This window comes from Pterocles gutturalis, unplaced genomic scaffold (genome assembly GCF_000699245.1).
Source record: "Pterocles gutturalis isolate BGI_N339 unplaced genomic scaffold, ASM69924v1 scaffold25910, whole genome shotgun sequence".
NCBI lineage: Eukaryota > Metazoa > Chordata > Aves > Pterocliformes > Pteroclidae > Pterocles > Pterocles gutturalis.
Genome location: NW_010144126.1, coordinates 25,649 through 49,000, shown reverse-complemented (window position 1 = coordinate 49,000; position 23,352 = coordinate 25,649). Strand labels below are relative to the sequence as shown.

General features: G+C 37.6%; 1 protein-coding gene across 1 annotated transcript in view; it reads left to right on the top strand.

Annotated features, from left to right (window-relative positions):
- The window catches only part of MTR (5-methyltetrahydrofolate-homocysteine methyltransferase), a 32,678-nt gene extending 11,758 nt beyond the window's left edge, over positions 1-20,920 (top strand). Inside the window, exons 12-25 of the mRNA XM_010085011.1 lie at positions 76-228; positions 807-914; positions 4,607-4,707; positions 7,144-7,211; positions 8,063-8,183; positions 11,137-11,218; positions 11,996-12,094; positions 13,321-13,396; positions 14,631-14,786; positions 15,490-15,686; positions 18,176-18,376; positions 19,611-19,803; positions 20,540-20,652; positions 20,786-20,920. Of these exons, the coding sequence (XP_010083313.1) occupies positions 76-228; positions 807-914; positions 4,607-4,707; positions 7,144-7,211; positions 8,063-8,183; positions 11,137-11,218; positions 11,996-12,094; positions 13,321-13,396; positions 14,631-14,786; positions 15,490-15,686; positions 18,176-18,376; positions 19,611-19,803; positions 20,540-20,652; positions 20,786-20,872 (1,755 nt within the window). The 3' untranslated portion in view covers positions 20,873-20,920. The remainder of the gene's footprint in view (positions 1-75; positions 229-806; positions 915-4,606; positions 4,708-7,143; positions 7,212-8,062; positions 8,184-11,136; positions 11,219-11,995; positions 12,095-13,320; positions 13,397-14,630; positions 14,787-15,489; positions 15,687-18,175; positions 18,377-19,610; positions 19,804-20,539; positions 20,653-20,785) is intronic.
- The last annotated feature ends 2,432 nt before the right edge of the window (positions 20,921-23,352 follow it).

The window sequence follows — 23,352 nt, the reverse complement described above, 5'->3', positions numbered from 1 at the left end:
ATTTTTTGGGGGGAGAAGGCAAATAAATAAAAGCTGTATTTCTAGCAAAATAAAAGCTTCTCAATTTTTTCCTAGGGCATTGAGAAGTATGTCACTGCAGATACAGAAGAGGCAAGATTAAATCAGGAAAAATATCCTAGACCTCTAAATATAATTGAAGGACCTTTGATGAATGGCATGAAAACTGTTGGTGATCTTTTTGGTGCTGGAAAGATGTTTCTGCCTCAGGTAATGAGAAAATGATTTCATATATTTTCCTATTTTGCAAAAGCTAGCATTACAGAATGCAGCCAAAACATTCTTATGCTGGCTGTTTTTTCAGATATAGCACGTGAATTGTGAAAATTCAGGTGCTGCTAAGAAGCAGCCCTATTTTTTCTTTACTTTGGAACTTCACTTTCTTTATGTGTTTTTACGTGTTTGTTTCCTTTCTTCCTGAGTGTTTTTGCTTTATTTCAAATGCAGTTTTAAGTCTCGGCCCATGAAAAAGAGCAAGAGATAAGAGACCCAAATAAAAATTGGTGTGTTTAGCACCTTCCAAGTCTGGGCCTGTTTGTAGCTTCTGATTCTGTTGTGAATTGACTGAGAGGTTGCACTGTGAATGCAAGTGTCATGTGTAGACCCTTAGTTCAGTAGGGCCAGCACCCTGCTACCACAGAATGCTCTGCAAAGCTGGAATCTGGGTTTGCAAATGAAGTTTTGTTTATTGTTTGAATGGGTATAAAAGAAAGCTAAGAGAAATCTGAGGGTGTTCCTGTACCTGATCTTTATTGTTTATTTCCCCCCCTCCCCATTTATCTAAGCAGGTGATAAAGTCTGCTCGAGTTATGAAGAAAGCAGTTGGCCACCTTATTCCCTATATGGAAAAAGAAAGAGAGGAAAGGAAAGCCAAACAAGGCAGTACAGAGGAAGAGGCAAGACACAGTCCTTTGTGCTGTAACTCTTTCATAGCATGCCATGACAAAAATTGAAATTATTTTTTGCTAATAAAATTTCTTCATCTTTCACGCTGGAGAGTTAATGCAGTCATACGGAAACTGATGATCTTGGCATAATTTGAAGTAGGTCTGAAATTCATAAAGTGCATATTTTGTGGAACTCTGCTTTGTGTGTGCCTAAGCTGTTGTCACAAGTTTCCTGAAGGATGCCGTAAGCCTTTGTAGGCCGTTTATACCAGTGTTACTTATTTCTTGTATTTCTGTGAGCATTTAATTCTAGTGTTATTTATTTATGCTACCTCTTAGCTTTATGGCAAATTTTGCCATTTGCTTCTGCTGCTTCTGCTTTTAGTGAACTCTGGAACTCCCTTTTGGATGTTCAAAGCCTGTTACCATGCTTCTCTTTGTTCAGCTCTTCTCTTCCCCCTAGCCCTGGCCGTTCTCCCAGCTAAACAAACCAAATTCCTCCATCCTTTTTAGTCACAGGTTGTGACTTCGAGTCCTCTTGTTATGATAGAATAGTATGCTTGTTACATGTGTATCCATGACCAAGTTACAGGGGACAAGTGTTTATGAAAACAGGGTCTCAATATAGTTGTCTTCTCATATGTGTGTTTTTCCACCAGTTTCTGAAGACTAGTTTTTTGGTATTGTATAAAATACATATAATTGAAAAGATCCAATAATTTTCAGATATTTGTGGGTCTTTGTAGCATTTCCTGTTTCACAGCCAACATTTGGTGATGCCCGAGAATAGTTATATCAACTACCTGTGCATATATTTGAAGCAATTTCTTCCAAATTTGGTTAATGGACTATGTGATAGGAGCATTGGAAAATGAAGATACAGGATGTCCCTAGTTTCTCCATACTGACAAGATTCTATTCAGTAGAAAAGAGAGTTAAGATGAATTGAACAAAATCCTCTTTTTAAATACTCATGTCTGCTGTTTCCTACTATATTTATAATGTGATAGGTGCTTACAGTTTTGGTTGTTAAATATTTTCCTTCTTCTCTTGTCTTTGACTATCAAATTTAGGTTTGATGTACATTTTCTTTAGTCCTGGGGAACCTTGCCTTGTCTTCATGAGTTCCAAGAAAGAATAGCTATTATCAGAATCTGGTATTTAACACACACATGCACACAAAAAGGAAGAATAACAGAATTTCTTTAAACTGTTATACTTGTGTATTTCCTTTGGCTTCCCTTCTGTGGGTTTTTGAATGGTTCCTAATTCTTCCCTTGAGATCTTCTTACACTGTATCTTTTCCTTTGCTGTGGACCTATTGTGTGATTGTCCAGCATAAATGTAGTGAATACAGCAAATAATTTAGAAGGAAAAATGACATGACTAATCTTAGTGGAAGAAGGAAGAATGCCTAGTCTCTTCTCCCATGCTCTTTTTTGATGTGAAGATGTCTTCTCTCCAGTATCTCAAGCGGATCTGTTCTCTAGCTGTCATGAGTCACCTTTCAATGTGTCATCTCTCTCCTGCTCATGCTGTTCCTTTTTATTTTAATTCAAATGACAGTGCCGGTATTTGGCACCTTCTGGTTTGTTCTGATGCTGTTTGAAGTTAGTGAAAATCATTACCCCATTGCTTCCATGAGCACTGGATTAGGATCTACTGTGAACTGTCTGGCACTTAATTCTTTGGCTAAAAAGGAGTGAAGTGGAATTTAAGAGGTTTTTAAAAATATAGCAAGCACTCTGAAGAGATTGTGAGATACTCTGTGTGGCTGAGGAGAGCAGGAGGGAAAAAGTAGGGCTTCTGTCCTCCTGCTTAGTCTACCTTGTGCTGGGCAAGGGAGGTAGTGCCTTCCTCTAAAAAAAAAAAAAAATTGTCACTGTGTAGAGAATTGGTGAGAGAAAAAAACAGTTGCATCTATCTCCAAAGTTAGAATTTGACTTGAAGGAAAATGATTTGTGGACTTTGGTAGCTGATCTGTCTGATGTTACCCAGGCTACTGGAACCTCCAGGGCTGTTTTAGTCACAGACTGCCAGGAAATGCAAAGTATTCATAGTTGCATTTGAGGATAAATAGCTGTGGCTGTGGATCTCTATCAACATTAAAAAAAAGAAGCCCTTTGGATGTGTGCCCAGAACTTGAGGACCTCCTTGCTTGAGACATCTGAGATCACAGTGTGCCCTAAATAGGATTTATTTAAGATGGTGTGTGCTCTGGCCCATGTTGTTTGCTGATCAGCAGAGATTTTTCCTTCTTATATGCAAATCCAATTTATTTTTTTTTTTCATGGATATCAAGCACTAGTTAAATCATCAGTAGTTATTGGGTATGATACAAGTGGGCAGCACTTTGTGTTTAAAGTCCTTGATTAATCTCTTTCCCCAGTTTTCTCTTCCATTCAGGCAGTATATTTTCAGCTGCAAACTTTTTTTTAATTATTATTTTATTTGTACTGAGATGGCTGACTTATGGACCTCCATTTTGCCTTCTCTGTTTCCCGATCTTCTGTAAAACAGGAGCACTGGGGAGACAATAGATTTTAGTAAACAGCAGCATTGGTGGGAGCCCAGGGACTTTATTCAACAAATGTGTTAGGGCCATGGGAAATGCTAGTATCACTCTTGGTGATACATAAAGTTTTTTTTTCCCCCAGAGAATTGCGACTACAGAAGGCAACATAGGTTCATGAAGTAGAGAGCTACTTGATACTGTTGAGAAATATAACATGCTTCATAGAAGGATCTAATCCTCCAGTTCGGCCATCTGCAAAGGAGATGAGATTCTGGCTGGAAAAATATTTGTAGTTTCACATAGAATATGCTCAGGTTCACACTCTATTTAAATTCTGTGTAATTTAAGTAGCCTGTTATTGGCATCTGATCCTGCACAAGCTCAGACATGGCACTGTGATAACCTGGAGCTGCTCCAAATGACAACACTTACCATGCAGCCAAAAATTTATCGCAAAGGCCTGTGTCCTGGTGAAGAATTGCTGCAGGAAGTTCCAGTGTTGCCCTGCTGGTAGGTCCCCTTTGTCAGGGCTGAATGCTGTCTAGCTTAGGACCACTCTGTGACAGTACAGCTTCCCTTTTTAAAGGAGATGCTTCTTCCAGCCTGTATGCTCAGCTTGGGTAGTTGAAGTAGCCTGAGATGTGTCCCTCGCTATTTGTGTTGTATAAAAAATTATGCAACACAAAATTATCTGTTCTGCTTTTGATAATTCCTCTCATTCTTCTCAGCATTGCGTTGCAAGATTGTTCTTAATGCACAAACAGGCATATAATTATGAGTGTTCATACTCTTTTGTTCTAAATATTTAATCTATTTAAACTCTGTATTAGTGAGTTTTGTATTTGAAGCAGAGGTATTTGAAGCATTAGGAGTCCAGTTATTGCACTGTACAAAATGCTATCCTGATCTGAAATTTTTTTATCTGCTATTTTGTTTTTTTAAACACAGGTATTTAAATAATAACATGCAAGCAATTTGCGAGAATGATTCTTGTACAAGTTTTTATCACCTGTATCTTTTAAAATAGTTTTTAATATTGACTATATTGCCTCTACTATGCTTTTCAATTACTTGTACTACAATAGGAGTCTTGGTCATGGATTAGGATTGCACTGTTGAAGGATCTGTGCAAACATACTGAGGCTTCCGAGTAATTTAACTCTTCTGTTACTTGTTTGACTTTCAGGATCCTTATAATGGTACAGTAGTACTAGCAACTGTGAAAGGAGATGTACACGATATTGGCAAGAACATTGTGGGAGTCGTTCTGGGCTGCAACAACTTCAGGTAAAGAGACTAACAGCAGGTAGCTGGGAACACAACTAGATAAGGCCAGCTAATTAATATATTAGGCTAGCTGCAGCTGTGGTGATAACAGAGGTGGGCATTTCTAGTAGTCTGTCCTCCATTCTCCAAGTTGTGGTTGGGAACCCAGATCATACCACCTATTACTAATGGGGAAGCAAGAGGGAGTATAGGCTCCACTTCAGTACTTCTTTTTTGCTAATAAATTGGCATCTGAGGTGAATACAGTTTAACATGAACTGAAACATAGATGAGAGCATCAATTTTTGTATTTGTTTTGTTTGAGTTAAATGAAATAAGTATAATGTCTTAAACATATAATGACAATTGCAGTAGGCAAGACTGTGTGTGGGTTGTGTGTTGTCTTGGGAAAAAGGAAGTCTTATAAGATTTGTATGAACCTTTTAGTATGTTTTTCAAGCTGCTTGTTGACTGTGAGGTTTTAAAAACTCACTGGGTTATGTGTTGTTAAATAAGAGTTGGGATTCTTGTCCTGTTTCGGAGCTTCAAAAGATAGAACTTCAAGAAAAGTCATCTCTTTCAAGGCCTGTGTACATGCAGAGTGTTGGAATGAATGGTCATGTTTCCATCAGAGCACTTTAACAAGTATCTGTCAAGTGTTGTGCAAAGCTGAATCTGCTTTGGAACTCTGTTTCACCATCCATTCCATTAGTTTTGTTTTTGACTTGGGGCTGTAATTTACTCTAAAAAGAGACAAGATGATGCCTTTATTTTAAAACACAAAGGGTTAAAGCCAGTAGCAGTGCTGCGTATAGGCAACTCTTTCATTATCTCTTGAAATTCTGTCAATTGGTTTCAGGCCTTCTTGAGCTTTATTTAGACTTACTGAACTGAAGCTGTAGTGTTATCTGTCACCATGAGTGAGGCTGAATGAAGTTGGCAGGCTGGGGTGGCTTACTTGAAAAAAATAAAAACCTTGGCAATGGCTAGGGTTCAGAGGAGTAAAATGCTAGCAAGGGAACTGCAGTGTCTCACTTCATAAAGTGTTTGCTTTAATAAGACAAAAAAAGGCGATGTGAATCATCTTATGTTCCTGACATACGATGTCCACAAAACCTTTTTGTATTGTCCAGATAACTTCAGAAACGCCATTGCTGTTGGTTAACCGTGATAGGCAGTTAAGTATCACAAAGCCATTCACTCACATCCACCCAGCCAACCTCGTTGGGATGGGGAAAGAGGAAAGGAAGAACAGAAGCAAGAAAAATTGTGGGTGTAGATAAAACATGTTTAATAAGTGAAGGAGACATGGAAGAAGAGAGAAATAAGAAAACAAGTGACGCAAAGATAATCACTCACCACCTCTCACGAGAAGACTGATGCCTAGCCAGTTTCTGAGCGAAAGGTGTCTAACCCCTGCTAAACCCCTTCCTCTCCCTTTTTATTGCTGAGCATGACATCATATGCCATGGAATATTTCTTTGGTTAGTTTGGGTCATTTGCCTGGTTGTGTCTACTCCCAACCTCTTGTGCAGCCCCCAGTCCATTCCCTGGGGGTTTAAAGTGAAACAGAGAAGGCCTTGATGCCAGACAAACACTGTTCATCAACAGTTAAAACATTAGTGTGTTATCAGCATTGTTTTGGTCACAAATCTGAAACACAGCACCATACCAGCTGCTTTGAAGAAAATTAACTCCATCTTAGCCAGGTTCATTACAACCACAATAAAATTATTTAAAAAAATAAAAAGCTTCTTACACTTGAATTTTCTAGTCTGCTGTATCATCTGGAACTCTGATGTATTGAAAATTTTGCCAAGCCCAGAGGTATTTCCTATATTAAATTTCCCAAGAGAGGTCTTAAGAGAAACAATCAAACATCTTAATTTTAACTTCAGTTTTAGATTAGTCATTTACAGTAAGAGCACCTATTGGAGAGAGTCCAGAGGAGAGTCACAAAATTAATCAGAGGGCTGGAGCACCTCCCCTGTGAGGACAGGCTGAAAGAATTGGTTGTTCAGCCTGGAGAAAAGAAGGCTCCGAGGAGACTTAATAGCAGCCTTCCAGTACCTGAAGGGGGCCTAGGAGAGATGGGGAGGGACTCTTTGTCAGGGAGTGTAGTGATAAGATGAGGGGTAATGGGTATAAGCTGAAAGAGGGTAGATTTAGACTAGACATTAGGAAAAAAATTTTCACTGTGAGGGTGGTGAGGCACTGGCACAGGTTGCCCAGAGAAGCTGTGGATGCCCCATCCCTGGAGGTGTTCAAGGCCAGGCTGGATGAGGCTTTGAGCAACCTGGGCTAGTGGAAGGTGTCCCTGCCCATGGCAGGGGGTTGGAACTTGATGATCTTTAAGATCCTTTCCAACCCTAACAGTTCTATGATTTTATGATTTGCCCTTTAGCAGAAATTTGACCTGTTTTTTAAAGAATCTTGTCATCTCACTTTTTTTCACAGAGTTATTGATTTAGGAGTCATGACTCCATGTGATAAGATATTGAGAGCTGCAGTTGAGAACAAAGCAGGTATAGAGAGATTTCATTAGTACTCCTGAATTGTTTTATTTTAAACACCACTTGCATTTTTTATTGCTACTCATTGCATTCCTGTGCTATAATTTGTTCAGATTATCTTGAGGTAAATCAGAACTTTTGCATTAACTATAGTAGTTATTTAGTATTTGGCCCTTCTGTGAAAATTAGCCTCAGGACCTGAAAACCTGTATCAAAAGGACAACTTCAAGAGAGATATTTTAGTATTTGTTTTACAGATGGATAAATGGAGACTTGGAAATTGTTAAATAACTTTGTGTTGGGTCTTAAATCAATAAAAACTTGGCATTCAGCCTGCAAGATCAGTGAGTGTGAAATCAGGAATGAATTGTTCAACTAAATAATGAACTTTCTGAAACAAGTTACAGTTGCTTTGAAACAGTCTGTTGCATCTTGGAAAAGATGAATTGTGTAGAATATAGGTGGTGAAGTTCAGAGTTTGTTATTTCTAAGAGTAGAGCTTATACTTATTTTGTCTTACTTCCCTCCTCAGTGCTGAACTGAGGTTTGAAGCTTGCTAATCAGAAGTACTGTATATGTATTGCTGAAACTAGAGCAGTAGGTGTGCAGCAGCTGTGAAGACTGAGAAATATCTTAAACTAGGGATTTGGAATCACTGCCATTCTTGGAAAGCTTTCACTTTCTGATTAGGTCAAACCTCACTTCTAGACTAGCAACTATCTTGCTTTTTATCTCACTATTTTCTATCTGATGCATGAAGCTATCTGATGTATGAAAGAAACACTTTCTGTAGTAATTTCTGTGTCTTTCTAGAGTGGATTTGCTAAACCTTGTGTGCATGTGTGTTTGTAAATTTGCAATAGATATAGTTGGCCTCTCTGGTCTCATCACCCCTTCTTTGGATGAAATGATATTTGTTGCCAAGGAAATGGAGAGATTGTCAATGAAGATTCCTTTGCTGATTGGAGGAGCAACTACTTCTAAGTAAGATATCTCAGTTGGGAAGTTGGGGAATGTGTATGAAAATAGTGTTAACTAGGAAAAAAAGAATATACGTATTTCTCTCTTCCTTGCCCTCATTTTCCCCTGACATGCATGCTGGTATGTATATACTTTACATGGAATGTTATTTCTTGTGTCAGAAGTCCTAGAACATAGAGGTAAAATGTAATTGGGACACAACAAATAATGGACATCTTAAACATTTCATTTTTGTGAGTGTTATGTATTTTGCAAGTGTATATTGTATGTGAAAGTATTGTATTCCCTTCTAAAAGTTCATAGCTTATGCATATGAATATAGTTCTGTTGAAGGGGTTGAATAATCTGTTTCAATTCACCAAAGAATTATGAAAATGCAGGATTTTGAGGCTAGAAATGGTTGTGTTGACATCAGGGAGCTATTACCTTTAAGAAAGTTAATTTATTTTCCTGGATTGTTGTTCAGCACTGTGCTGGTTGGGTTAAGACCCCAGTCCTGTTCCAGCAGTCTGACAGGGGAGAAATTCTAGCTGCTTGCCTTGAAGTGGTTACCATTTTGTTTTTGATAGACAGAGCTTCCCTGACATCTTGTTCTCTCAGATCCATTCAAATGAAATAATACAGCTGCTATGATGTCCTGAAGACCAGTGTTGACAGCTCACTGACACATAGTATTACCCTTACCACAAATGTGTTTCAGGCATGTGTAACGGCCTTGGGTCATGCTTTGCTAACTGGTGTACGTACAATATGCTTGAGTAGGTGACAACTCAGAAGACTGCAGAGGTGATTTCTTGCGTAACTAGAAGCTGTTAGCAGTGTTGCTTTCTTTATCAAAACAGCACATATTGTAGCAGAACCATTAGCTCAGTGTATTCTGTATGTTTAGTCTTAGCAAATCATCCCATAATTTGACAGACAGTGGAAAAAAGAGTATAATCATTACCTGTCTTTATTGGTCCTGTAGTTAAAATGTAAGGTTAAGTGTATGCTTTTGCTCCTTCTCCAAGAGAGTCTCTTTTCCTTTGGCTTTGATACTGAGAAAAAACATGGAGGTTTTTTTCTTAAAAAAAAGGTGGGAAAAAAGGCTTTATTCTAAGTGGAGGTCTCAGGAGAGCCCTTTCTTCAGATCCTTTTAGTGTTTGTATGCAGGGCATTGTGGCCTAATAATTCATGTCAAATAACCAGCATCAAACACTTTTGTAGAATTTAATCACAGAGATTAATGTAGCCAGCAGCAAGGCAGCACTAGCTTTATCCTTGAATATGGAAATTATTGAAGAATGTATGTATAATTTTGTGTACATAAATAATAATTTTATTCATGTGAACTGTACATAAATATATGCTTATGCATATGCCCAGATACATAAAATTTCTCTAAAATATATGTTAAATAAAGGCATTCTTTGTGGAAGACTGGATTGGGAATATAAATTTAATTTGACTTCCACAGTCTTAAGTTTAACCTTATGTGTGAATTCTCAAAGGTTATGTACATGCCAGAGGCTGCTAATGAAGAACCATCTGCACTTTTTCTCTGTAATAAGTAGACACTGTTACCTGGAATAAGGAGACCATAAGTACTTGGAAGGGTGGAAAGTGCGATTAGTTTGAAAGAGAGAGGCTGGATTTTGCCTACAGAATCTATATAATAGAGTTTCTTTGTAACTTACAACAATTATGATGTTTGCATTCTTACTATATTGCTTTGCTAAATTCAGATGCTGACAAGTAATGGTGACAGTTTTGTTGTGGTAATGTTTATTTTTTAAAGATATAAAAATTAATATGTACTAGTTGATACAGTGCCATTGTAGGACCCCGCCCTGTTTGTTTCCTTTGTTCCTATCAAAATAGAAGATGCAGTATCTTTTCCTAAAAAACAGCACTGCCAAGATCAAAAGGGCATCACCTAGAAGCAAATTAAGAAGATCCTGGACAGTTGGTTACACAGCTGTGTTGCACAGTCATTAGTAACCTCCATGTCCAAGTGCTTTAAATATTTGACAGAACCTGAAGAAAATGGAGATCTTATCTTTGCTGTGGAAGATCACTTCCTGGGTTCTGATTTAAATTAATTTAAAAAACAGTGTTTGACCTTAGCATTCAAGAAAGCAAACTGAGCTTTGGCCTGCAAGGTCTTTGTTCCTGCACCTGCTTGCGCAGTTTGCCAGGACTGTGAGCAACGTGAGTAGGCAGCTGTATTTCGTGTGGTAGCTTAGACCGCAGTTTAGGACTCCAAATTTTAGTTTGATCAACAAAGTTCTATAATACAGAAGTGATTGTTTGTTATATGCTGAAGTATTTCTTTGAAGACTGGAGTATGAGTAAAAGCTAAATAATTAGATGAATTGGGAGGTTTTTATGTGAATGACTTGACTGACCAAGCAGGTGCAAGTTTGTTATATTTATTGGCCACTGGCAGAATTCCTTCTTCAGGTGAGTGGAGAGCTTTTGTCTCTGGTTTTGAAGTAGAGCATCATAGAAATGGAATAATCATCACTGAAATATGTTCATGCTAATCCATAGACCCAGGAACTAGCACGTGGAAGGGACAAAATTAAGATGAGCAAAAAAGCTTAAGAAAAAAATGTTAGTTTTTGGTAGGCTTAGTTTGGAACATTCTCACTGAAATTTTCTGAGACTCGAAACTCATGAGTTGCTGATTTTCAGTCAGCTGCTAAGACAGTGAGGGAATGTGGGTTGGCACATTATTTATGAAGCACTCTGAAGAAAAGTCTTTATGTACCTATTATTAAAATATGTGTTTAATCATCCGTGCATACCAGATGAATGAATTGCTGTCTTCTTTTGAAGTTCTGGTCTATGCATTAAGTCAGGATTTGTTCTGCTGGGGATTTTGTCTTGGTTTTTTGGGGTTTTTTGTGGATTTTTTTGTTTGTTTGTTTGTTTCAGTTGTGAAATGCTCACTCTTTTTCTTTTTTCATTTAAGAACACACACAGCTGTTAAAATTGCCCCACGATATAGCGCACCTGTAATTCATGTCCTGGATGCATCCAAGACTGTTGTGGTTGTAAGTTCTAAATTATAGTTTCTTATCCATGCAAAAATAATGCCCTGTTTTTCTGTTCTGTCTCTCATCCTTTCCTCTTAGGCTTGACATTATGGCAGAAAATTGAAGAGGGACAACAGAGACCCATTTCTTAACTACTGTTGCTTCAGTTATTTTTTGCTGCCTCGTGGTTATCTCATCTGATTTGTGTCAATTATTGTCACTGGATACCTTTATTTAAATGTCCATTTCTTTAGTGAGGGTGACATGATCCACTCTGAGTCCCTGACTGTACTTTTTTGAGATGTTTTGTAGTGAAGAGTGATGGGGTTAGATGTGATCTGCTATTCACTCTATTTTGGATGTATTTCTGAAGTTGGTGATATGCCAACATCAGTACTATGAAATGTCTGGCTGGAGTTTTCTGGGAAGGATGCTCTCTCTGTCAGACAGATGGGCAGTCTTAGCTGGCAAATACCTGCTGGAAAGAAGCAGGCCAAGCTGCGTGGTGTTCCTACAACTATTCAGTCTTTAACATAAAGACTTGGAGTATTCTCCTCTTGGGTCTTTCCAGAGCCGGACTTGGCTCTGCTAATATTACCTGTGTAGTAGGGCAGTACTCCCAGTAATAATCATATTCTTAAATATGTTTTGAACCTAGCTTGCAAATTAGTGGTAAGACTGTTTAGTGTTGTCAAGTGTAGTTGGAAACAAGATAACATAGTCTGATGTTCATACTCTGTATTTACTGTAGTATGTTACAGTAGGTACTTAGCACTTTCTCTTCATTTTTTTCAGTGCTCGCAGCTCTTAGATGAAAGTGTAAAGGATGATTTTGTTGAAGAAATATTAGAGGAATATGAAGAAATTAGACAAGAACACTATGAGTCTCTCAAGGTACAAATATAGTTGCTTTAGCTTCTCTTGTTTGAAGGGGTTGGTACTTGCATCATTGCTAACTCTGTTTCAGCTCCTTATGAAGACTTTCAAGTATATTTGTGCTGATTTAAAATGTGCAGTAGAATTGATGGAAAACTTCTGGAAGTGCTTATGGAATCAAATTTTTTAGCCTTTAAGGGAAAATTCTGCACAAGTCCTAAAACGTGCTTGGCAAATTCTTCATTGTCTTCAGTGGGCAATCAGCGGTATCTAGGACATCTCCATGGAGCTGGCAGTCACGTCAGCTTAACCAACCTACAGGAGACCAGTGCTCTCCTGGAGCAGTAGCTGGAAACAGGGAGCTACACTGGGGTAACTAAAATGGCACTAGTTGCTTTTGCTGGTAATGAGACACACTCTTGAGTACTTTACAACACCATGCTTTCCTGATGTGTTCATCTTGTATAGGTTAGGGATCTGAGCAGTCTCAAAGCAGAGAGCTGAGGCTGCCATTTTAGGAAAGTGAAGAGGAGGAAGCAATGAAATGTGGAGATGGACTATGTGAATTAACAATAGGAGACAAATAACATTTGACTCATCTGAGGCTGTCTTTGTAAATAAACACTAAAGCAAGCTGAAAGTCATCTGGCTCTTACCTGGTCTCTTGATAAAGGAAAATAAAGCTTGAGGGCTCCTGCTGAGGACATTTGGCTTGACCAAATTTAAGACTGTCTTTGCACAGGGAACCAGTCCACTGAGCTGAGACCAGTGAGTGCAGCACTGTCCTTTAAGCAGAGGTCAGCGGTGAATTCATGGGCCTTACTGAAATTTCTATGAATGTCCTCTGCCTTTTGGAAGAGGCAGTAATTTGCCCAGAGGCATGCTATAGTCACTGGTGGTGGTGTCACTGCAATCCTAAGCTTTTTGCAGGCAATAGGAGAATATCTTGCTGTACCTGTAATAATTTTAATGTAATTTGAAGTAAGAAGGGAACTTCTGGTGTAGTTCAGAGGAACTAAAAATCTCGTAGGCCAGTTTCATTAGAAGTGTAAAGGAAAAAATAATGGTATGGTTGTGATGTAATCTTACTTTACACTTGTGATCTGGGAGTTGTTGGAACTGAAATTGTCTGTTGTCAGACCCTAAGACCATTTTGAGTAAAACTCTACCACCAAGTCAACAGTTACAATTTATATGTCTGAAAGATGGCTGGCTTTGTGAAATTAACATCCGTGTCTGTACAGGAAAGAAGATACTTGTCTCTCCAGCAAGCTAGAAGAAAAGGTTTCCATAATGACTGGTTATCAGACCACAAACCAGGTCAGTTTAAATGTTGTTGTTTGTTGTTGCTCTGCCTTTATTGTATGTATTTTTAAATATATTTTTTTAATTAAATTATACTTCATTGAACTTCAGGAAGCAGTAGTGCAACAACTTGAGTAAATTGGTGCTGTGTGAGCAGAGTTGTGGGGTTTTTTTCATAAATTTGAGCATTCTGTTTCTACTTTATATTTCTCACAGTACAATGAAAAATAAATTAATAGTTAATAAAAAATTTGGAAAAAAATACTAAAACAATGAGTTACCCATAACACTATGTAACCAAAGCCAAGTCTAATGCCTGCTTTGCAAAATAATGTTGGACTGGCTCATTATATTGCAAAGCTTACTATAACATAATTAGGGAACAAAATTTGTGATATGGCTTTTATATAAAATTCCTCCTTACACTTTTTCCTGCCTTTCCCCCATCAGTTTCTGTACCAGTTAGTTTCATTTTGTTTTTTTTTTTTTTTGTTTTTTTTTTTTAAATTAGAGACTGGAAGTATAAGCAGCATTCCACAAGAAGTTGCATTCTGCAGTGACATTAACACTTCAGTGCTTTCTGTCATTTAATTTACAAGACTCAACAAGATGCTAATTTTCAATAGCTCATCTCAGTAAAGGTTGTGTTATAAAGGATTGAACAGCACAGACAAAACAAGTCCAATGCTTGTGGCTACATCGTAACATAGATCCATCTCGCTTTTTCACTTGTGCATATGCATCTGAACAAGTGTGTTGTGGTTGTACGAGTTCTTATAAACTACATAGTCATTTACAGAACTGTTCTGTAGTACCATAGCATGTAATATGTCTGTGTACAGAAATTGGGATTTGTAAATATGACAGGTATATACCCATAAAATATGTTAGGTATTGAGAAGCTGTGTAGGTTTTTTTGGTCTTCTGTTTTGGCCAGTATTTTGGCCACTGAAGCAAGTTCAGAAGTCCAACAGCTAATAAGTCTTGATTTTATATGAAAGAACAAAAGGCCTTAACTTTTCTGTTTCAGCTTTATATGCCTTTTGTGCTTTAAAAAAAGCACAAATGATGTTTTAACCATAGAGTATGGTATGACTTGGGAATGGTATGGCCATGAAAATTCAGATACAATTACTTTGGAAGAGGTCATGTGCAGTGGTGGAGGCTGGTGAGCATCAGTTACGCTGCACATGTAAGAGCAATATTAAATTGTTTTCATCATGTCAGATTCTACTTCTGATTCCTACAGTTAAACCGAAATTCATCGGCACAAAAGTCTTTGAAGATTATGACCTGAAGAGACTGGTAGAATACATTGACTGGAAGCCTTTCTTTGATGTCTGGCAGCTTAGGGGAAAGTATCCCAACCGGGGATTCCCTAAAGTCTTTAATGATAAAACTGTAGGTGAGTATTGAAATTGTATTTACTTCATGTAAATAATCCTAACAGACCTGTCATGCTAAATTAACATTTGGAACATTTTGAAATACATAGAAATAGTGAAAATACTTGGAAACCTAGTGTCACTGAAATAATTTGTTTAAAGCAACACTTAGTGAACCAGGTGTTGGCATGTGAGGCTGAAAAATAAATGGGGAAGAGTGCTCAATCATCTTATTTGGAATTCACCTGCCAAAACACAGGGAGTTATTTTAATGACAGAAAATGGCAGCAAAGCACTTAATATATCTGTGTCCCTGCTGTGGGTGAAGATGGCAGGAGGGCTGTGTCTCCTTCTGAAACTCTTCAGTAGGCCTGGAAATATATGATGAAAATATAAGGATGACACTGAAATCAATGTTCTGGATCTGCTGCACTGTGGTAATGTAGGTGCACACACATGTTCTCTGTTGCTCATTTTCTTCTGCATCCTCTGCCTCTACTAGAATGATGTTGGCTGAAACGTTGTTTTTTTTCCAAGTTATGTGTTGTTACAGCTGTATAGACACAATCACACTGCTGTCTCTCTGCTGTAGCTGACAGATTGTTACAGTCATCAGAGAGTTATGTGGAAAATGAACCAATTTTCAGCAATTCTTAAACCCAGTTAGCCAAGTTGTGAAAACATGCCTTTTCTAAAGGGTTCTCTTTTTTTTTTTTTAAATAGGTGAAGAAGCAAAGAGAGTTTATAACGATGCTCAGAATCTACTGAAAATGTTGATTGATCAAAAGAAATTACAAGCCAGAGGTGTGGTTGGGTTCTGGCCAGCTCAGAGTGTTGAAGATGATATCCATTTATATGCTGCAGAAGAGGCAGTGGGATCTTCTGAACCAATAGCAAAATTTTATGGCTTGAGGCAACAGGTACAATGATAGAACATTTGTTAAATAAAGTGATTTTTTTTTTCCTGAATTGGAAGAATGTAACAGAACTGCCCTGTTAAAATCTGTGCAGAAAATTGTGGTTGTAATCTATGTGCAGCCATTGCTTTACTATTTCTTTCAGATATTGTTAGTGATGACCCAGGTATTTGTACTATAGTATTTGTAGTATTTTGCTTTGTAGCAGTTGTACAAAACGCTTTATAGATTTGACATCTTCAGATACGACATGCATTTTCTGCCTTCATTTTCGTATTTAAGATGTCCTAAAGACTGTGCTGTGTAAATTCATCACACAGATCCTGTTTGCTAAATTAGAATCTGATGAACATTAATTCTATAGTAATATCCCTGGATTCTGCCTTAGATGAGAAATTACGCTAGAATGTGTTAAAGGTTAAAAACTCTTATAATTAAAATACATGGAAAATAAATCTCAATGGAGATAAGTAGTTTTGACAGTCTTAATTTTTATGTAAAATTCCCCATATGAAGAGGGAGTTTAGAATTAGTTAGCTGCTAATTCTGATTGAGAGAGTCATTACTTTAGGTATTCATGCTTGAATCATACTTTCCTAGATTTGCATTTATGTTGATGGACTGAACATTTTGAAGATTCTCTGCCTCTCCTTCTTCCCTACCTTCTGACTCTGCTTCTCTATAGTTCCCATATTCAGAGTCATCAAACGTGGCAAAAGCAAATTTAACAAATACTTGCATTTCTGGAGTACAGTGTTCTGTGAGGACAGTCCTGTGCCAACATTGCAGAACTGTACTAAGAAATACATTACTTTAAGTTTATCTGTTCCATTTGTCAGGGACAGATTATCTGTTGCGTGGAGATGGATCTAGTGTTATCTTGACAATCCACGGCAGATGTTTGTATGAGCTGTTCTCACAAACATTCAGGCAGGGCTGTGCCAGGGCCTTACTACCTAGTTAAACATTTTGATATCCCATGTAAATCAAGTTTACTACAGTTTCTTTTCCTGGCCATTTCCCAGGGTTCTCCCAAGGAGAATATCTGATTTAATGATGTTCTTGTAATGGTTTTCACTATTGGAATACTGTTATTTTCCTTAGTTTTTTTATCTTGAATATTCCCAATTTATTCAGGTTTTTCTCAAAGGCCGTGGAACTGTGCTATTGTGGGTACTGTTCCTGTGGACCCTATATATTTTATCTGTATCTCTTTCAATCTGGTGTATGTAGTAATTCAGCAGAGGCTTCACCAGAGTGAAGTAGAAGAGAATAAGTGTCTCCTGTTTCTTATATAAAATGTTCCTTTCAGTGCACAGCATTCTCTGTGGTGGCACTGTTAAGGATGTGATGTAAATCTAAAAGCTGGAGATGCATTTAGCATTTTCCTTAACTGTAATCATTACAAAAGGACATGAAAATTAAAATAAATTTCACCTGTGTGGAAAAAGGAGATTTCTTCAGTTTCGTGGTACTTTCTGTAACTTAGTCAGTTATAGAAACCAGGGAAACAGTTGACCATTTTTCTTTGTTTTTTGGGGGTGGTGGTGGTGGTGGTGTTTTTGATCGTTTTTTAAACTGCAGTTAGGAGCAGGTGGAAAGTATTGTTAAAATGTTGTCATAGAATAAGAAAACTTGGAGAGGAATCTTCAGGCAAGTGATAGCCATGAAATAACTTTTATCTCTCTGTAAGTTGTGTAGACTGACAAGAGCTGTGCCACTTTTTAAATAGCAGCCGTGTTCCCGCAATGGATACTCTGAGATGATCCTCAACTGTAGAACTTCTTTTTAGGTGCTATGGCCAGCACTCAGACAGCTCTTCCTAATCATTCCTTTTCCATTTTGGAAAAGGATCCAGTGAGCGGGATATTTCCTATTTCTGTAAAGCCACTTGAACTTTGCTTGGGATTCAGCTCTTCAGTGGTGATAGATGCATTTTGTTTGTATTTGTGTGTGGCTAGTGTAAACCTACATCCCAGGATGCTGAAAAAACTAGGAGTGTTTATAAACTCTCACAGCCATTCTAAAATGCGAGTTACTGAAGTATTCTGCAGTTTGCATAACTGGGGTGTGAACCGTCAACCATCAGTTTTGCTAACAAAAGTGGAAACTTGAGTGCTAGAGATGGAAAATTCCTCCTGTCCAGTGGCTGGCACAAGAACGTTCCTTCTTTTATAATAATTTGTCTGCAGAATAAGCTGTTAAATCTTACTGGCTGTAAATAGAAGCAAAACATCTCTCTAGATGTGTTCAGCACAGCATCTCTCTCCTTCTGACATTTTGTTCTTCAGTGATCCAAACAGCCTCACAGTAAGAGAAATGTTTTTCTTCGAATTCAAGTACAAGAAAGCCATCATGGCTCAAAGCCTAGTTACGTGTTTGTCAGAAATGCCTTTAAGCCCTTTAGTCTTTATGCTGGTCTTTAGATTAATTGTACACTAATGATATATTTTTTAATGTTCTGATTTATTGCATTGTTTTTGTTACTTTAGGCTGAAAAGGACGCTGCCTGCACAGATCCATACTACTGCCTCTCTGACTTCATTGCACCACTGGGTTCTGGTGTTTCTGACTACTTAGGCCTGTTTGCTGTGGCCTGCTTTGGCGTAGATGAGTTGTGCAGTGAATATAGGAAACAGGATGATGAATACAGCATCATAATGGTAAAGGCTCTTGGTGATCGTCTGGCAGAGGTATGAGGTTTTATCATGTGTTTCCTTGCAAATTTTCTGACTGTGTACTAGATTTGTTTGACAGGTTGCTGTTTCAAGTTTTAGCATAAACTTAGGCTGTTGCCTGTCATGTGTGCTCTGCATTAAATCTGAAAGTGAACTGGTTGTACTGAAATTGTCTTGAGAGGAGAGTCCTTTTCTGAGCCAGAGGGGACTCTGCTATCCTTATCTTCCAGCTGCAAAAGCATCTCTGAGCTCTTTATGAAGGTTTTGATGATTGATGGAATTTAGTAGATTTTAAAAAAAGGATGTTTAAAAAGAAACATATTTAAATCTTGTTTTATCTACATAAGAATGTGTTTGGACCCAGGTGTGACCCACTGATTATATTCTTGAATTGCAGACGTGCCTTCTGCCTTAATGATGACCGTGCAGATGTATCCAGGGTACAAGTCGTTTGACTAAACATGTCTTTGGCTTAGACAGACATGCTCTTAAAGCTCTAACTGAAGTGATTTAGAAAATGCCATCCCTTCCCTCCTACCCTTCTATCCCCAACTGCCTGCCCTCATGCTTACACCTAAGTAACCATATTAAAACTTAAAGGAACTTGGTGCAGTGCAAATGGGGTTAGCTCTAGTTGTGCATTTCAAGCTATGACAGAGCTTCAAAAGTTATTATTAGATGCCATCTAGAGAGGCTTACTGAAGGGGAAATTTACTGAAGGCAACTACTGCTGGCAAAATAGTGTAAGCTGTAAGAGCAGTTAAGAAAAGCTGTTGCCCACTTTCAGCTGTAGAGGAAAGGTCCTCTGCTAAAAGGAGCAGCGGCATGCACTTAGAGCTGATACTAGCATGGATGCAAGAGTGATGTGGCCTTCCATAGCTAGACCTGGATGAGGTACACAGATAGTAAGACCTAATGACTTCAGTGCTATAATAGGGTAATGAACCCTGTCTTTCCTGGTTATTTGTCCACATCTTTACCTCTTTGAGTATGTAGGGTTTTAAAACGGGACAACCAAAAAAAAAAAAACACCTAACCTCTGTCTTCCAATAAGAGAAAAAACTAAAACATTTGAATTAGCAAATAAGTGTTGTATGTTCTCAAAGTCCTCAGCTGTGGTAAGAGCCTCCTTAAAAATTAAAGTAGGAATGTGGAGAAAGTGTCTGTCATTGTTTGTCTTCATTGAATAGCTATTGCATCAGTCTGCACAAATTAAAAAAAAATAAATATCTTTGCACTCTATTCCAAGGCATTTGCTGAAGAGCTCCATGAAAGGGTTCGAAGGGAATTCTGGGCTTACTGTAGTAGTGAGCAGCTAGATCTCTCTGACCTACGCAGAATTAAATATGAAGGAATTCGCCCTGCCCCTGGATATCCAAGCCAGCCTGACCATACAGAAAAACTCACCATGTGGAAACTTGCAAACATTGAGGAAACAACAGGTACCTCTGTCAGCTTAAACTGTTTTTATGTGAATGTAAGATTGAAGTGCCAAAAAAACGCAAATTGGGTAGTACAGAGCAACATAAAAAAAAACGAACTGAAGTGGTTCTGGGAATTGCTGTCTTCCCCTTTTCATTGGTATTTTTATTTTGCCTCTTTCAAGCAAGAATTTGCAAAATACTGCCAGTGCTTTTGGTGAAGGAGTTATGTCCCTAATTAGCAGATTGCATGCAAACAGGGTTCTGTTGCACGGGGGAAAAATTCTAGCATCCTTATGGTTGCAAGATGACATTCCAGATATAAACAGGAAAAAAGCCAAGTCAGCAGCATATTTCCTGGTCCATAGAATCCTTGAGATGGTAACTCTTAAAAAAGGATTAATTCAATTTGTTTTTCTCTGAGATTTTACATGTTGGATATTTCACTGCTGCTTCTACAATTCCAAAAATACCTTCCTAAGTTTCAAAACCTCTAGTTACCCATTTCATTTGACAAAATGTTTTTTTTCCTTCAAACTGTACAGTTACTCTACAGTAATACTGTAAGGAAAGCCTGCAATATATTTAAAGCTATGTGTAATTTTTAATAGATAACAAGTGGAAGATGGTTTTGTTTTAGTTTATCTGAAAGCTTCTTAGTTTTTGAGATTGCTTGAAGCTGTCCAACAGAAAAAGGCTCTGCGTTTATGCTTATTATCAATTCAGATAATAAGAAAATTTTCATTCTCTTTTCCAGGAATTGTTTTAACTGAATCACTAGCAATGGTACCTGCTTCTGCAGTTTCTGGCCTCTACTTTTCCAGTCCCAAATCCAAATATTTTGCTGTTGGCAAGATATGTAAAGACCAGGTAACTTGCACTGCCCATTGTGGTAATGTTACAGCATTCAAAAACACCTTGTGAGCAGATGTCCCAAAAATTTTTGTAAACAGTAAAAGCTGGAGTTTACAAATCCTCATCATGTTTTGTGGTCCCTTTGCAGGTTGAAGATTATGCACGGAGAAAAGATTTGTCAGTGGCAGAGGTGGAGAAATGGCTGGCACCCATTTTGGGATACGACACTGAATAACTGTGACACTTGTAGGCAAACATTTTCTTTTGATGGTCTATTCACCAGAAAGAACAAGAAAATGCAACAAGAATGTCCTTCCCATGGAAAACAGCTTTCTTCCATCCATCCCAATAGCTTGTCTGGATGTTTTTAATTTTTTATCAAGGAATATATATTTCAAATCTGCCCTGTGCTTTTGGCTTGGGACCATTCATTCATTGATGATACCTTAGTCATAGCAATATGCTTTTATTTATTTTTATTTCTTGCACAAATTATCTGAGCGGCTAGATGTAGGGTGAGATGTGGAAGCTGCAAAGCCCTCCTGTCCTCAGGAAGGCTTTGAAATCAGGAGCAAGAATTTGTATCCCATTGGCTGTGGATATATGTAGAACAGAATTTGACTTGTGTTTTTTTAATGTGTTTTGGCACATCCAGGTACAGAAATACGATGTGATTTTTCCGTTAAGTCAGTAAAGGTTTTACATTGAGTGATCAAGAACAACTGAAGTACAACAGATTGGGAACATATGTTCTCTCTGAATAATATCAGGTTTTTAAATTACTTTGTGATGATGATTTTAGTTAGAACTATCAAAATAATATGATTTGCTGGAGCAATATCAGAGATGCTGTATTATGACAGAACATGAAAAGGGATGACTGAGCCCATGGGGTTGTCCACCTCATGCTTCCTTTTCCTTTCACCAAGCCACAATCTGTTTCCACTCTATATAAATGGTAATGGCACTTCCTACCTTACAGTTACGTTGTAAGGCTTAACTCATATTTAAACAATCTTTTGTCTGTAAAAAATATGAGAGAAGCATAATTGTTCTGTAGACAAGTGGAAAGCTTGGAGCTGACTTCAGTGTTTTACAAACTCTTTAAGCTTCTGGGTACTTGGATACTTGGTACTTTAAAAGCAAACAGTAGCAATGCTATCATGAGTAACAGTTAATACTGTAGACTTGTTCTTCAGATTTAACTCTGAGCTAATTGTTCATAGCTTTTAATAATCTCTGAAAAGTGCCTCAGGTATTATTTAAATGCTAATTTAGTAAAATATTATGACAGAAACCCCTCATTTTTTCTGGTCTCTAATTGTAAAGAAAAGACCAATATTTTAAAGAGAATGTTCTTTTGAATAGTTTATCTGTAATGTATTAATAGCTATATAATTTTTGTAATGTCTTCATCTGACTTTATGTTAAAAGAATCATCTTGTATCAACAGTTCAATAAAGGTTAAGCTGTCAATGGTGTTTTCCTGTTAGAATCCTTTAAATGGCAACAGTAAAGTGTGTGCAATAGTCTGAACAGATAATGTCAAAATTAATATGCACGTTGTACCATGAATCTGAAAGTATAAGGGCTGCTGTGGGTTTTTTAAAGTCCTTAAGTAAGTGTGTTCTTAACTGAATGTTTTAGAATGTCTCATCCTTTAATGACTTCCAGAAATAATTTTTAAATGGATCTCTCCCTGCCTCCCCCCCATCCATATCAAGGGACTTGAGACATATCGTTGTTGATCAGCTGATTCTTGTTGCTGGAATTTTTCCTCAGTAGAACACTCTTTTAGATTGCCAAAAAAACCCAGTAAAAAATTCTTAATGTGAAGGAAAATTTGTTCCTGAAATATGTATCCTGTAAAAAATTGAAATTCTCTTTGCTTTCTTTTTGGTACCTTCACTTTTGCTAATCAATTCAATGTTTGGAATATCTCCTCTCTACCACTCTTCTAAATTCTTATATTCAGAAGCAGAATGCCTTCTTAGTCTGAAGTTTTGATTGTATAAATGAGGTCAAAGTTTGCCTTGTACAGCTTGGTTTGCTTATTTATTATTTTCTTGAAGTCATTAGCACATGGTTCAGTGAGCACAGCTTTGGCAGAATCAGGCTGATGGAGCAGTAGGTGCATTGCTGGGTAACAGTGCTGGTGTTACCCTTGTGTACGTGCAAACAGTTTCAGATGGTGTGCAATTACTTTATCCCTTCACATATGGCATCACACACTGATAAAGATCTTCATCTTTGCCTGCAAATCTTGTCATTGTCAGAACCTGTTTAGAAGTATTACTCATTGTTATTATATAAATGTTTCTACCAAGGCCACTTTCTTTAAAAATGTGTTACTTCAAATTGTCAGTTGACACTTTGAATAGGACTTTGAGTAAGCGTCATTCTTCTCCCCAGAACAAAGGTAAATTGTTAAGGAAAAGGGTCTCATAGTTCTACCAGGTAAGACTATTTTACTTCCATGAAACTATATTGAAAAGCCATGGTAAGTATATACCTCCCTGAAGTAACGGAATAGAGTAGATATTGTCCTGGAAAACCTGACAGTTTTAGAATGCTTAAAAGATTTCTTGCTGTGCTTTTCTATGTACTACTAACAAAGGTACAAGATATAAGAGATGATGAAGAATTAAGAATGTTTTGTAAACAATTCTAGTTCTTGTGAATAGTTTACTTGGGATAGCGTTTTTGTGGTTTGTG